Below are 15,342 nucleotides of genomic sequence, written 5' to 3'. Positions count from 1 at the left end.
GACGCTAAGCCCCCCCCCTTGCGTTGGAAAAAGCCGACACAGGGGACTTGACATAACGTCAACATAGGCCGACCTGGGAGTGAGGATGTGTTGACAAACTACACTGTAAACATTGCACCTCCCAACAACTCCTAACACAGCATAATCACAATTGTTTCTGACTGTTCAGCAGCTTGATTGACAGTGGAATAAAGGAAAACTTATACCTGTTCAATTTACAGTTTGGTAATCTATAGGCCTACCTTCTGCCCGAGGGCAGCAACTCAAACTCTCTATACAGGATGTGTTTGGGGTCGCATGTGATTTTACGGCCTTGCTTTCTCACCATCTCCTCAAATATCTCCTGAAGAGAGGATGGTATAATTTGATGCCAATACTTTTGTACTCCAACTCAAGTTAGATTTTGTATGCAGGACTTTTATTTGTAACAAAGTATTTTTACACTGGACTGTTAGCTGGAGAGGTGCCAGTTCACGTCCTGGGCACTGCCGATGTGCCCTTCTCCAACTTTTCACGGGTAAAAAATTTGAGTATTCCTTCCAGCTTTGATTATTTTCGAGAGAATGCATGTGTTTAGTTGTGATAAGTGCCACAGAAACGTTAGGAGTCGAAGAGGGAAAATTAATAACTGACTGCTGCCTTCATTCCAGTATTCACGACCTGCTGTTTGCTGTGAAACCAGAGGACCAATCAAAGGTGGGCGTGTATCTCGCACATGCGCAGTTGGCTTGTACGTCTTGTTCCCAAACAGCAGCCAAGCCCTGGGATCTGAGAGCAGACGAGGAACTTTGAAGTATACCTGGCTACACAAATCTCCAAACAACAGACCACGTAAGTTCACGAGAGGTTTAACTAAAGTGTATTAAAGTCACCATTCCAAAGCATTACATTTGCATTCCTTTGTGTCGCTTGGAAAGTACTTTTGCTGTCTGCTATACGTAGCTAAACACTAGCAGGCTGCAAACCGTGTAAAACGAAACCAAACAAATCACCAGCTAGCTTAAAGAGACCCTATATCAGACCATTTCCACTCCTAAATTGAACTGCCTGTCCTTTTTATTGAAGCGGGTGCATAGCATAACCTCAGGAACAAGTGCAGCCTTATTTGCATCGATGTGTTATCAGTGACGGACTTCACAGGGAATGAGCACACCCAACTCAGTGGGATCAAAGTTGAGACTGAGCCACACAAACAACATGTTATGCTGCGTTCCATCCACACAATAGTCCTTGTTCATCTTTATTTTATGTTTTTTTATTGTATTTCCTAACATTAACATTATTTCACGTTATTTGTCTCATGCAGTTGTGGAAGGAGTACATTTCCTCAAGTAATGTACTTAAGTATACTTTTGGGATACCTTTACCTTACTTGAGTATTTCCATTTTCTGATACTTTGTACTTGTACTTCACTACATTTCATGTATTTATTAGACACTTGTAGTTACTTTTAACATAACATTGTGTATGTTATAAATGTACTACTTATTTACTCGGTACTTTCCAAAATGTGCTTCATATTTGGGAATTACAACATAAATGTATATACATTTTCTAATGATTATTCAGAATAGTATAATATTCTCTAATAATACAACACATTTATAAGTGGCATTCTGCACAATAAGTACTTTTAATACTATATTTGAATACATTCAGCTGATAATACTTCTGTACTCTTACTAATGTAACATTATCAACTCAGGACTTTAGACTGTGGTATTAGTACTTTTACTGAAGTAAATGATATGAGTACTTTTTCCACCACTGGTCTCATGTTATCTTTGTGCACTTTATGCCTCTTCTCTTTTGTTAACTCTTGGAAATCATGCTGAATGTGGACTTTTTATTTTATTTTAGGGAAATAAACGAATGTGTCACCCTGCAATCTGGCCCTGAAAAGCTACAGTTTTTCTCTTGCTGTGTCTCTCTCTTCCTCTAGATTTTTGCTTTCACTTTATCCGTGTGGACTGACACACAAAGCAGAGCACCGTTGGTCATGGCTGCTGCGGCTCCGTCCTCTAAAGGCAGCCTGATAGAGGACCTGACGTGCGCCATCTGCTGCGACCTGTTCCGGGAGCCCGTCATGTTGGCCTGTATGCACCACTTCTGCAAACCCTGCATCTCCAGGTACTGGAGGGGGGCTCAGGGGCCTGTGACCTGCCCACAGTGCCGCAAAGAGTTCAGCTCCAAGCAGTTTCAAACTAACTACCTGGTGGCGGCCATGGTGGAGAAAGTCCGGGTCACCACCTCGGACACTTACATCAAAAACCTCGAGGTGAGTTCAGACCTCCTGCTGGCTGCCTTCCATGCCTTTTGCTCCTAGTCGACTTTGTTATTGTATTTGGCAATCTTATACAAATAACCTTATGCTCCAAAGTAAACCAGTTGATTAAAAAGGAGTACTCTCTAACCTTTGAATACAAATGTTTTCTCTTCAGTCTACATCCGTGTTTATTTCACTGTAGTTCCACCCTGAACACATCTCACTTGAATAGCTCGGGGCAAACTTCACTCCACTCCCTTTTATATTAGGTTGTGTATGACAGGATATACGACTTAATCACAGCAGGGGAAACAATATACTCTGCCAGAATAATAAAAAACAATTGCTATAATAAATCATACCTTTGTGACTCCTTTTTTATATGTAATTATTGATCATATTGTGTCGGAATGTGTTTATTCAACGCTATGGTTCTTTCAAAAATAAATACTTTAAGATTTTGAAAGATAAGAAGACCAATATCACTTCAGTTTATAGAGAGCCAGCAGCTGGTTAGCCTAACTTAGTATTAAGGTTGAAAACATTGTCAAACAGCTAGCCTGGCTCTGTCGCCCATCAGCTGTAGATAGTTAACTAATTAGAGGGGCGTGCTCCTACAGCTGTGAGAACTCAGCAATCAGGCGTCCATTTTAGGTAGCTCTTTCCTGGAGCGTCAGCTTAAGCGTCAGACAGCCGAAGACTGACAAAGACATTGGAGTCCTACGGGAGTAAGACTGACAAAGACATTGGAGTCCTACGGGAGTCACGAGGGAGGCAAAGAGGAGGCAAATCCTACTCTGATTGAGCTGGTGTCTTATTTCTCTTTTCTTTAGTTTTCTAACCCCTCATGCTATAATCATGTGTATTTTCTCCATTCCTGTCTTCTCGCAATTATCACTGGCCCCGTGTATCTCGTAATCGATATAACCGGCCTGCTCTCGTCTATCCCACGTGCTCCACTGAGATCCAACATCTAGTTTCAGGTGGCCTGTGGAATTGCCAGTCAACTGTTCCTAAGGCTGACTTCATCTCTGGCTACGCCTCCCTGCAATCTCTGGATTTCCTTGCTCTCACTGAGACCTGGATTACTCCATCCAACACATCCACCCCAGCAGCTCTCTCCACTGCATATTCCTTCTCCCATACACCCAGACCAACTGACAGAGGAGGTGGCACTGGTCTCCTGCTCTCTCCCAAATGGAGCTTTTCCCTCTTCAAGCTACCTAACTTCACTCCTTCCACCTTTGAATTCCATGCCGTCACAGTAACCCATCCTATACAGTTAACCATTGTTGTTCTCTACCGTCCACCAGGCGCCTTGGGGGACTTCTTGGAGGAATTAGATCATCTCCTCTCACACATCCCTGAAACTGGCCCTCCCGCTGTACTTCTCGGAGACTTCAACCTCCAGACGGGGAAGATAGACGAACTAACATCCCTGTTAACCGCCTTTGCTTTCTCACTGTCTCCGTCCCCACCGACTCATAAAGCTGGCAATGTCCTTGATCTCATATTCTCAAGGAACTGCGCTACTTCTAACCTCTCTGTAAACCCGCTCCACACATCCGATCACTTCTTCATTTCATTCTCTCTATCCCTTTCCAAACATAACAAACTAATCTCTTCTCATCCTGCACTTGTCCGCCGTAACCTTCGTTCCCTCTCCCCCTCTACCTTTGCCTCGTCGGTGCTTTCAGCCCTCCCTTCCTCTGACTCGTTCCAACTCCTGCCTTCAAACTCTGCTGCAGAAACTCTCCTCTCTACTCTCTCATCCACTCTGGACTCGCTCTGTCCTCTCACATCTCGGCAGGCTCGTCAGTCCCCTCCTGCTCCCTGGCTAAATGATGCACTGCGTGCTAATAGAACCGTCCTTAGGGCAGCAGAGCAGAAACTGTGGAAATCCAAACACCGTGACGACCTCCTAACCTATCAGGCTCTCCTCTCCTCTTTCTCTGCTTCGATCTCTCAGGCAAAAAGCACTTTCTTTCAAGATAAGATCCAATCTTCCTATTCCAATCCGAAAAAACTATTTTCCATCTTCTCCACCCTCTTGGACCCTCCAAAAGCCCCTCCCCCCTCCTCACTTCTGTCAAGCGACTTTGTTACCCACTTTGAAAAAAAGGTTGATGATATTCGCTCTTCTTTTTCTGACTCACCGCTGGGTCACCAGACCCTCCTTCCACCAACACACTAACCTCCTTTTCCCCTCTCTCTCCAAGTGAGGTTCTTACCCTCATTACCTCTGCCCCGCCCTACCACCTGTCCTCTGGACCCTATCCCTTCAAACCTCCTTCAGACTATCGCTCCTGATATTCTACCGTTTCTCACCCATTTCATCAACACTTCTCTAACTTCTGGTCACTTTCCAAACAGTCTCAAGGAGGCAAGAGTAAACCCTCTCCTAAAGAAACCCACTCTCAACCCGTCTGATGTTATAAACTACAGGCCTGTCTCTCTCCTCCCGTTCCTGTCTAAATCACTTGAACGCGCTGTCTTTAAACAACTCTCCTGTTATCTCCATGAGAACAACCTTCTGGATCCGCACCAGTCTGGTTTCAAGGCAGGTCACTCCACAGAAACTGCTCTCATTGCTGTCACGGAGGAACTGCACACTGCCAAAACTGCATCCCTCTCCTCTGTCATCATCCCGTTGGACCTGTCTGCTGCATTCGACACGGTGAATCATCAGATCCTCCTTCGCACTCTCCAAAAACTTGGAGTTTCAGGCTCTGCACTTTCCCTCCTCACCTCATATCTGAAAGACCGTACCTACAGGGTGACTTGGAGAGGGTCTGAGTCCGACCCTTGTCAATTAACTACGGGGGTCCCTCAGGGCTCTGTTCTTGGTCCCCTCCTCTTCTCCCTGTACACAAACTCGCTCGGATCAGTCATTAGCCCGCATGGTTTTTCATACCACTGCTACGCTGACGACACCCAATTAATTCTGTCCTTTCCCCGCTCAGAGACCCAGGTCGTCGCACGCATCTCTGCTTGTCTAGCTGACATCTCTCAGTGGATGTCTGCTCATCACCTCAAGCTCAACCTTGACAAGACTGAGCTGCTCTTCCTTCCGGGAAAAGATTGTCCCACTCTTGACCTAACAATCAACATCGGCACCTCAGTTGTTTCCCCGACTCAGACTGCAAGGAATCTGGGTGTGATCCTAGATAACAAACTGTCCTTCACTGCAAACATTGCTGCTACAACCCGCTGCTGCAGATACATGCTTTACAACATCAGGAAGATACGTCCCCAGCTGACACAGAAAGCGACGCAGGTTCTGGTCCAGGCTCTCGTCATCTCACGCCTAGACTACTGCAACTCCCTCCTGGCTGGTCTACCTGCATGTGCCATCCGACCTCTGCAGCTCATCCAGAATGCAGCGGCTCGTCTGGTCTTCAACCTTCCTAAATTCTCCCACACCACTCCGCTCCTCCGCTCCCTTCACTGGCTTCCGGTAACTGCTAGAATCCACTTCAAGACACTGGTACTTGCTTACCATGCTGCGAATGGATCTGGCCCTTCGTACATCCAGGACATGGTTAAACCGTACACCCCAGCGCGTGCACTACGCTCTGCATCAGCCAAACGACTCGCTGCGCCCTCGCTGCGAGGGGGACCCAAGTTCCCATCGGCAAAAACACGTGGGTTTGCTATCCTGGCTCCAAGATGGTGGAATGAGCTCCCCATTGACATCAGGACAGCAGATAGCTTGCACATCTTCCGGCGCAGACTGAAAACTCATCTCTTTCGACTCCACTTCGAGCGATAGAACTATTAACAAAGCACTTATATACTAATAAAGGACTGGCTTATCTAAAGCCAGTTGAGTAGCACTTGAAATGTTTTGGCTCTATGAAACCTGATGTACTTATATGATTCTGTTTTCTTCAAGGTTGTGTCTTCCTGGTCGAATGTACTTATTGTAAGTCGCTTTGGATAAAAGCATCAGCTAAATGCAATGTAATGTAATGTATTACGGTAATAAAAAAATACCTACCAACAGTTCAATAAAGCTCACCCAGTAACACTTTATATCTTGTTTGTTTAATCCATACAAAAACAACACATGGCATATTTAAAAGCCCTTTTTGTCAGACTATTTCTTGGCTTGATACAGTCTGCTGGATGTCTGTCGAAATGTTCTCTTCTAGGCCTTAGTGTGGGCTGTCGCTCCAGTAGACTGCATTCAATTGAAATATATTTTTGCTCATCCATATATGTAAACTACGTGGGAAAAATACTAGTTCTACATCTTTAAAAAAGTGACGGTTAAGTGCAACCAAAACACAAAGTATATTCTCTGTTGAATATGTGTTCCATGATGCTCTGATCAGTCTCTCTCTTTTGTTTCTGACTTAATTTACATGTTGTTGTACAGAAACAAGTGAAAGAGATGTTGGAGAGCCAGCGCCTGAGGAAGGAGGACTTCATCAACAGTATTCGCAGAGACAAAGACAAAATGGACACCATAAAGGTACACTCCTCTGCTCACCTCGAGTGGTGGCAGCACTTGGCAGATAAGAATGTACATGAAACTCCCTAATGGCTGTTTGCAATATGCCGCTGTGCATATTTAGTGCTGTTTGCAGATGGTGGTAAGTGACAACTTCTGCTTTGATTTGTAAAAACATAATGGGGCTTGCGCCTCGGTGCATAAATGCCTCTCTAACCTCTGACTTCGTTGTGTGTCGACTTTGTTAAAGAAATATTTGCTGTGCAGTCTTTTTCTCACATGGTAATTATTTGCTTCAGCAGAGAGACCCAGCGCATCAAAACAAGACCTTGTTATTTAGCTTTAAGATGATTAAACATCCGACAAGACTGGGGATGCCACAGTAAATGACTTTAAGTTGACAATTAATGTCATACAAATGAATCAGATTTGCTATTTAATTGTCTTTTTCTGTTGCTATTGCGATTGACTATGCAACAACACCTTACTCCATATTGTAAATTGTTACAAATTGTATACATAAATGACTGCTCTATAAAATGGTGTGATCGCTTGGGAAAAAGGTCAATTAATATTCAAATAGTTTATTGAAACAGTATTTTATGTGTCACTGTGCTGCACATATTTCAATAGTCTCTTCTTTATCTTTACTGTATATATTAGGGCTGCTCGATTATGGCAAAAATCATAATCTCGATTATTTGGGTCATTAATTGATATCCCAATTATTCAAAACGATTATCCATTTACTTTGAAAACATCCATTTATTGAAAAAAAAATGGAACAGTATGTTTTTAACAGTTGATTACCCTGAAATGTAAGTATCATTTACCTGAAAAACCAATACAAATAAATAAATAATAATAATTTTAAAAATCGTTTTATTTCGATTACGTTGTTTTCGTAATCGTTGCAAGCCAAAATCGTAATTGCGATTAAAATACGATTAATTGAGCAGCCCTAGTACATACATCCATATACACTATGTGTCTGTATCTGTGTGCTCATCTGAGCCTCCTGCATATTTTCCCTCTTCTTCTTCACCTTCTTCTTCTATCCCAGGTGTGAAATCCTCCTCTTTCTCATCATCTGAGAGCGCCACATCTGAATCTCCCTTAACTCTCTGCTTCAGTTCTGTCTCCTGAAACAATGTTGAGTCATTAAGTCTCTTTTCTAAAGTCTTACATTTAGAAAAGAGCTGTTATTTCCAAATGCAAATTATTTAACTGCTTTCCGAACTAATGATATAGTTCCTAACATGTTAATAAACAAGAACATGTGATTTTCATAGTAAAAATAACAATAGATTTGACATTACTCTATACATTTTGTTGTTGGTATGCCGGCCATTTTGGCTGAAAAGAATGAGTAACTTGCCAGCATGCAATTTTAGCAGCATGCCAATGACATATCACTGGAAAGCCCTGGATGTCCTCTGCACAGTGCAGCAGGGATTGATAGAGTAGCTCAAAAGAGTAAAAGGAGATGCATGTTAATAAAATATCCACTATAGAGGCTGGGTCTATATCTATATATATATATACATATATTTATATATAAATAAATACTCATGGTTTCAGACAAGAATTGAATGTAGCTGCAGCAGAGACTCTGTCTGTGCTGTACATTTACCGACAACTTTGCTGCTAATTTCTGGATCAACCTCCTTCCTTTCTGTCCCTTTCTGTCCCTGATAATCCTTTTTTTAATTGTGATTTATCAAATGCTGGATGGAAGCTACAGCTCCAGCAGAACCTCCTCACGTCTGCACCAGAAGGGGAGACTCAATAGAGGCGTTATCGATTCCTCTTAGTTATCATCTTGTTATGTAAGCCACACATATGGTCTGAAATGAGCCGTAACAGAAGAACCTGTCCAACAAGGCAAGGCAAGTTTATTTATATAGCACTTTTCAACAGAAGGCAATTCAAAGTGCTTTACAAAAAATGAAAGACATTAAGAAAATGGCATTTAAAATCAGTCATTAAAAAGAAAAGCTAATAAAATAAACATTATAAGAAAAAAGTACATGGATAAAAGTTACAGTGCAGTCTAAGATATGAATAGTTCAATTAAAAGCAGCGACAAAAAGAAAAGTCTTCAGCCTGGATTTAAAAGTAGTCAGAGTTGCAGCGGACCTGCAGGTTTCTGGGAGTTTGTTCCAGATATTTGGAGCATAATAACTGAACGCTGCTTTACCATGTTTAGTTCTGACTCTGGGGACAGAAAGCTGACCAGTCCCTGAAGACCTGAGAGATCTGGATGGTTCATAATTTAGCAGGAGGTCAGAAATGTATTTTGGGCCTAAACCATTCAGTGCTTTATAAACCAGCAGCAGTATTTTGAAATCTATTCTTTGACACACATGAAGCCAGTGTAAAGACTTCAGAACAGGAGTGATGTGATCCACTTTCTTAGTGTTTGTGAGGACTCGAGCAGCGGCGTTCTGAATCAGCTGCAGCTTTCTAATAGATTTTTTAGTGAGACCTGTGAAGACACCATTGCAGTAGTCGAGTCTACTGAAGATAAAAGCATGGACAAGTTTTTCCAAATCCTGCTGTGACATTAGTCTTTTAATCCTAGATATATTCTTTAGGTGATAGTAGGCTGATTTAGTAACTGTTTTAATGTGACTGTTGAAACTCAGGTCAGAGTCCATGACTACACCTAGATTTCTGGCTTTTTCTGTTGTTTTGAACATTGCAGACTGAAGCTCAGCGCTAACTTTTATACGTTCTGACAACAGCGCTTTGTTTCCATGTTTCTTCAAGGCCTACAAAACTTAATTACACCATGTGACAAACTGTTCACAGGCGACAGAAACTTAAACACATCTAATGCGCGTGAGACAGATGGAAGATAAGAGCTTGCAGTTAGACGGCATGCTGTGCTGAGATGAGGAACAGGAAATCCTTCTCTCCAGTCTTCATTTGTTTGACACGTAGATCTTTGATGCAAAGTGTTGCTTCATTTGTCTCTCTCTAGAGATGTGTACTTTTGTGGAAGCAATTAAGAGCTTTAATGGGACAAGCCTACATAGCTGTGGTAGAACAACGATAGAGAGATGTGACATGATGTTCTCCATCTGTAACATGGCTCATTTGTCCCTGTTGTAGAGAGTGGGAGCAGATCTGCAGGCTCGGGTCAAAGGGGAGTTTGCAGCTCTCCATCAGATCCTGCAGGATGAGGAGGTCTGCATGCTGGAGCAGCTCAGGAGGGAGCAGGGGGAGGAGGTGGAGAGAGTGCAGCGCCACATGGAGGCCATGGAGCTGGCAGTAAGACAGCTGGAGGAGAATATGAGAGTGCTGCATCAGGCGAGCGCTGACACTGAGAACATCGTCCTGACTCAGGTAAGCTTTGGCCAGGACACAAAGTCTAAAAGAGAATCCAGGTTTGAAGTACATTTTCATGCCTTAAAATAGTCATTCAACTGTGAATGTGTCAATCACATCTGCACTTTTAATAATAGTGTGTCATGTGATTTTTCCTTTTTGCTCTAGCTCCCACAGATAAAGTAAGTGTGAAATATTTCAGTTTGATGAATAATTGATTTTTTGTTGTCGTTTTTGCACCTTTTCATATGTTTTTATTTGTGCTCTAAATATATGACCCTCATTTGCTTTTTTCCTACAGGCCATGTGTGCAGGTGAAGAACGCCCTGGAGTTTGAAATAAACGCTTTCAGCAACAAATACATGGCCCCATTACAGTACATCACATGGAGAAAGATGTTCAAGTCTCTGAAGCCAGGTAATTTCCTCTCTGGTGTGCTTCATTAGATACTAAAAGACTTGCCTCAACAATGGGAGTAATTACTGATTGATTACTGAAATGCTGAAGGCACACAGTAATAACACCATTGTTCCACTAATGATATTTCATTTATTGAAAAATGTGACGAACGCACTGTTAAATCTAAATCATTAATTATTTCACCCCACAGGTCCTTCCCCATTAACGTTTGATGTCGACACAGCGCACCCGAGCATTCAGGTCTCCAGGGACAAAATGGCGCTTGTTGAATGTGACATCATGATCCCGCACAACGACCACAACAAGCGCTTCCTGCAGTGCGTCAACATCCTGGCTGCACAGGGCTTCCAGTCAGGCCGACACTACTGGGAGGTAGAAGTGGGCTCCAAGTCCAAGTGGGACCTGGGCGTGGCCTCGGAGGCCATCGACAGGCACACTCGCATCAAGCTGAGCCCCGAGAGCGGCTACTGGACGCTGCGGCTGCGTAATGCCGGGGAATACTCGGCCGGCACGCAGCCCTGGACCAGGCTGCAGCTCGTCTCCGCCCCTCAGAGGCTCGGGGTCTACTTAGACTGCGAGGAGAGGAGGGTCTCCTTCTACAACGCCGATGATATGAGCCTGCTGTACTCGTTCACCAACGGGCCGAGGGGCAAGGCGTTCCCCTTCTTCAGTCCGTGCATCAGTGACGGCCGACAGAAACCTCTGCCTATCAAACTCCTCCACTACCCTCCTGTCGCTCTGTCTGGCTAGCATGGGGACAATCGATACAAAGCTTTTCAGTATGCAAAGCCTTCTATTCACTTATTGACCAATAACTGTTAGCACTGGGCTCTTAAAAGACAGCAGTGCCTTTTTAGCATTATGGGTCTGTGTCAGCCATTTCAGATTGCTCTCCATGCTCTATTGATCAGATGTATCTACTTTCTACCTGCAATAAGCCTTTAAAGCCTTGATATGTTATGAACAATGCTATATTCCTTCATTATTATTATTCCTTCAATTGTTCTGAAGAGGCTAATTCTATGTGCTGTAGCCATCAACAGAAACATTAAACTAACACTTTATTCAACAATTTTGAATAGTGAAGCTGGATGCATGCTGTTCTTCACTGCTCATCCAAATCTCTTAAAGAAGATGAAGACAGTTGACCTTTCAATGATTTATTTTTCATTAAGTCAGACTGTCCTCAGTCGCTTGTAAAAGGTTGTTTTAATCACCATTGAGTTTTTTCAGCATAAAAGATGTGTGCACTTTAGTTTGAGATTTTACTGATTAAATGGTTCATGTTTGGACTTCGGTCTGAAATGAGAAACAGATGTTCTTTCTGATGAAGTTTAACATCCAAATGTAACTTCATAGCACCTTTACGAGTTCTGTATGACTTCTAGAAGCTGTTGATTTGTCATTATCTATACAATCATGTACATTACACGTGCCTAAATGTAAGTGTGATATAATGCACTCTTGTTTTTTTATAGAGCAAGGAGATATAGCTCTTCACAGGATTCAGTGTATGCAGTATATTTACATTGTTGCCATTGCATGTCAGTTGCATATGACCCAAATGATCACTGTAAAACTGCCGATTCAAACAATAAACCAAATCACTCTTTTCACAAAACGTTGTCTTTGATTCTCTTCTGCAGCTGTGAACCTACACTCTTACATGACCTCACTTTAAATAATCGAGGATGTTATTAAGCATCATCAAAGCAGAAAGCTTGACTATGAATACACAAGTCATCCCTGACACTTATGGAGAAAGAAGAGGCGGGCTCTCGGTTATCTTCACAAACACACAAAAGCACTGATGTCCTGTTTCCTCCTGCCAGGTGAAAGGTCACAAAAACAGAGTGACAGTGGGGATGCCTCGGGGGGCCGCTGAAGCAGGATGCTGCTGCCTCCTCTGCAAATTGGAAAAGTGGCACAATGAACTGGACCTGAGGGGGGACCACGGTCTTCCTGCACAGCGGCGTGTGCGTATACAACAATGCACTGGTCAGCCACTCTGACTTGTAACTGCAGAGAGTTAACTCGTTTCCTAATCTGAAGAGAGCAATTACGTTTTATTAAATCTGAAGTGAGCATGAGTGGTTCTGTGGCTATTTTTGCACCACATGTCCTCTCATGGTGCCTCTTGGATTACAAAAGTCACTGCATAAAATGTATCATAGTATTTGTGTTGTTTTAAATTGTGGTATGTAGCTTCATTAGAGGCATACAAATGTAAAGTTGTAATTTCCATTATGTTCCTATAAACAGTGGGAAAATGGCAATGTGGAATGTGGAAGTGGTCATGCAAATATTATCATTGCCCAACTCGTTAGTTCCTCTTAACCCTTTAGCTCATTGTGGTTGCTTTTCTGTTTTTAATGCATTGTTTCTTACATTTTCAAACAGCAAGCAGTTGTCTCTAGCCCAACAAAATGTATTAGACCCACTGCCCACCTTATTTGTCCAGCCCAAAACAACATACTACTAGCTGTTGAACATCGTGTAGCATTTAGCAACCAAACGGCCAGATAATGTTGGCTTGTTAAGCTGCTCTCAAGTGGCAAAAAAACTACCAGAGCTGTTCAAAAATAAATGTAAGGTTGTGACAATTTCCAGTTGAATGAAACAAGCGACCATCTTGCTACGGGATCACAGAACACAAGTTGCAACATCAAACCAGACCAACAAATGGCCTCTTCCTCATTTCCTAGCCCCCTAAATCTTTCCCCCTTGCTCAGATCACATCCATCTTTGGGATTGGCCTTCATTTTGATCTCAAGTTTACCAAAATTGTGATTTCACTTTGCACAGTTGTGACAAAATCTGTCCCAAGACATATTAATACATGGTAAAATACTCAAAACTGCTTCTGTGGTAGTTCCTGCTAAAATAGACCCTTGGCCACATTGGGCCATGAGGACACAAAAACAAACCAGATGAAAACAAAACCAGCGTCCTAGTCATGGCTGGTAATGAGACAAACTTCAGGTACCATTTGCTTTGACCTCCAGGAGTTCAGCATAGAAAGATTTATGTGGACAAGCTTCTTTTCACTCTTTGCTTTAGCTTAAAGGTAAGGTAAAATCCACTTTTTCATGTCTTTTATACATAAACATGTGTCCCCTTTGCGTTAAGAGATTCTGAAAGTTTCAGGAAAAAAGACCCCCTCTCTTTTTGTCCTGATCCATTTATATAAAAACCTGTCTGAAAATGAGCTGATCAGATTTAGGCCACTTTATGATGTCATAATGTTTTTACCATTAGCCAATAACCAACCAAGGTAACACCCCCCCCCCCACACACACACCTTATCACCTGAATCTCCTCCTAGAGCACCATTGTGTTATTTAACCAAATATCTCACAGAGGGGCGTGGGGAGTGGCTCCTTATTTTCGTCTAAAGGCACGGACACACCGGGCCGATTTCGGCCGTTGATAGATGTCTGGCCGTCGATGAGCGTCCTGTCGCCCTACTCAGATTGGTGTGTCCATCACCGTCGTGTCTTTTCGGCCGTCCCGACACCTTCCTGTCGGCAAAAGGCAAAAGGCTGTCGGCAAAAGAAATCACTCTGATTGGTTGTTCAGCTTAGCGAATCAGTGCATGATAAGCGAAACGGAAGTGAAGAAGGCACACACAGATGGCTATTATTTTTTATTTTCCAGTACCGCCCTAAACATGTTTTAGATTATAAGTCGTTATGTGAAACAGTCTGTGAAACAGTCTGTGATAGACGAGAGTGAAAATGGAATGCACGCTATTTGTTGGTTGTATATATCACGCAGTCTGTCTTCCGGTTGCCTCTTTTGAATGATGAATACACACTACCGCCGCTTGCTGGTAAGGAGAGTTATTGCCACTCACGCATGCGCAGTGCGTACGTGCTACTTGGCCGTCGGCTGAAGTCTTTGCGGTGTGTTCCAGTTCCAGTCAACAGTCGGGTCCGTCAGGACGTGTTCTTTGGTGTCAGTTTGGTGTGTTAGGGCCTTAAAGTAACAGACAGAGAATCAGCACTTTTGAAACAGGGCTGAAACAGAGGGGATTATGGGATGCTGCAATGCATGATCTGTTTGGTATTTCAAGCCAAACACTTCAGAGACATGTTTTGTATATATCTGAGACCTATAATATATTGATGAAAAACATTATAATAGGGGACCTTTAATAACTAATAAGTTGATCAGTTATTTACATGCAAGCACTGCTCCTTCTTTTAGTCGAACAACTTTGCATAGCCGCTGTTCCGCTGTCTTACTCGTGACAAAAACAAAACAAAAACCCTCTCTATCAGCCAACTCACAACAGCTTGGCAGAATGCAGTGCCATGCACAGGCCCATGGGCATGGACTTCAGTGAGAGAGCAAGCTGTTGAATGCGCGCTCCACTTCCTTCCTATGATAGTAACGTGTGGATCTGTAATGTGTTTCCTGACCTGAGGATGGGCCGGATGGAGTGCTAGCACTTCAAGGACGGGTCTTTGGGTCCACAGTTGTCTCTCAGGAGCCAGCAGTATTATATATTGAAACTTTTTTTTGGACAAAGCAGGGGCAATCATACAAAACCACACAATGCCTTTTGTTAGTCTGAATGGTTTGCCTGGATGCTTATGTGTGCAGTATATTGTTACACTCAAGTGTTTTCATTGGTTACTGACATTATCCGTTCTACATCCATGGTGAGATTTGGTAACTCCCTGGACATAGCTTTGTTAGGCTATCAACACGATTTAGCATGTTTATGTTCCTCTGAAACTGAGGGCGCTGCTGGGCTGAAACCAGGAGAACATTTTAATTACAACCATTCAATCACAACATTGTGTTTTAAGGTCAGAGAGGTGGATGGCCGTAAGGGATCTGGGAGGAAACTGATGCCCA

General features: G+C 42.9%; 1 protein-coding gene across 1 annotated transcript; it reads left to right on the top strand.

Annotated features, from left to right (window-relative positions):
- The first annotated feature begins 637 nt into the window (after positions 1–637).
- On the top strand, positions 638–12,097 carry trim105 (tripartite motif containing 105). Its single transcript, XM_034232664.1, has 7 exons — positions 638–831; positions 1,944–2,279; positions 6,649–6,744; positions 9,841–10,074; positions 10,225–10,238; positions 10,358–10,473; positions 10,667–12,097. The coding sequence occupies exons 2-7, from the start codon at positions 2,001–2,003 to the stop codon at positions 11,224–11,226; spliced, it is 1,299 nt and encodes a 432-aa protein (XP_034088555.1). The 5' UTR covers positions 638–831; positions 1,944–2,000; the 3' UTR covers positions 11,227–12,097.
- The last annotated feature ends 3,245 nt before the right edge of the window (positions 12,098–15,342 follow it).

Source organism: Gymnodraco acuticeps, unplaced genomic scaffold, assembly GCF_902827175.1.
Source record: "Gymnodraco acuticeps unplaced genomic scaffold, fGymAcu1.1, whole genome shotgun sequence".
NCBI classification, from domain to species: Eukaryota; Metazoa; Chordata; class Actinopteri; order Perciformes; family Bathydraconidae; genus Gymnodraco; species Gymnodraco acuticeps.
This window is presented reverse-complemented; position numbering and strand designations above follow the sequence as displayed.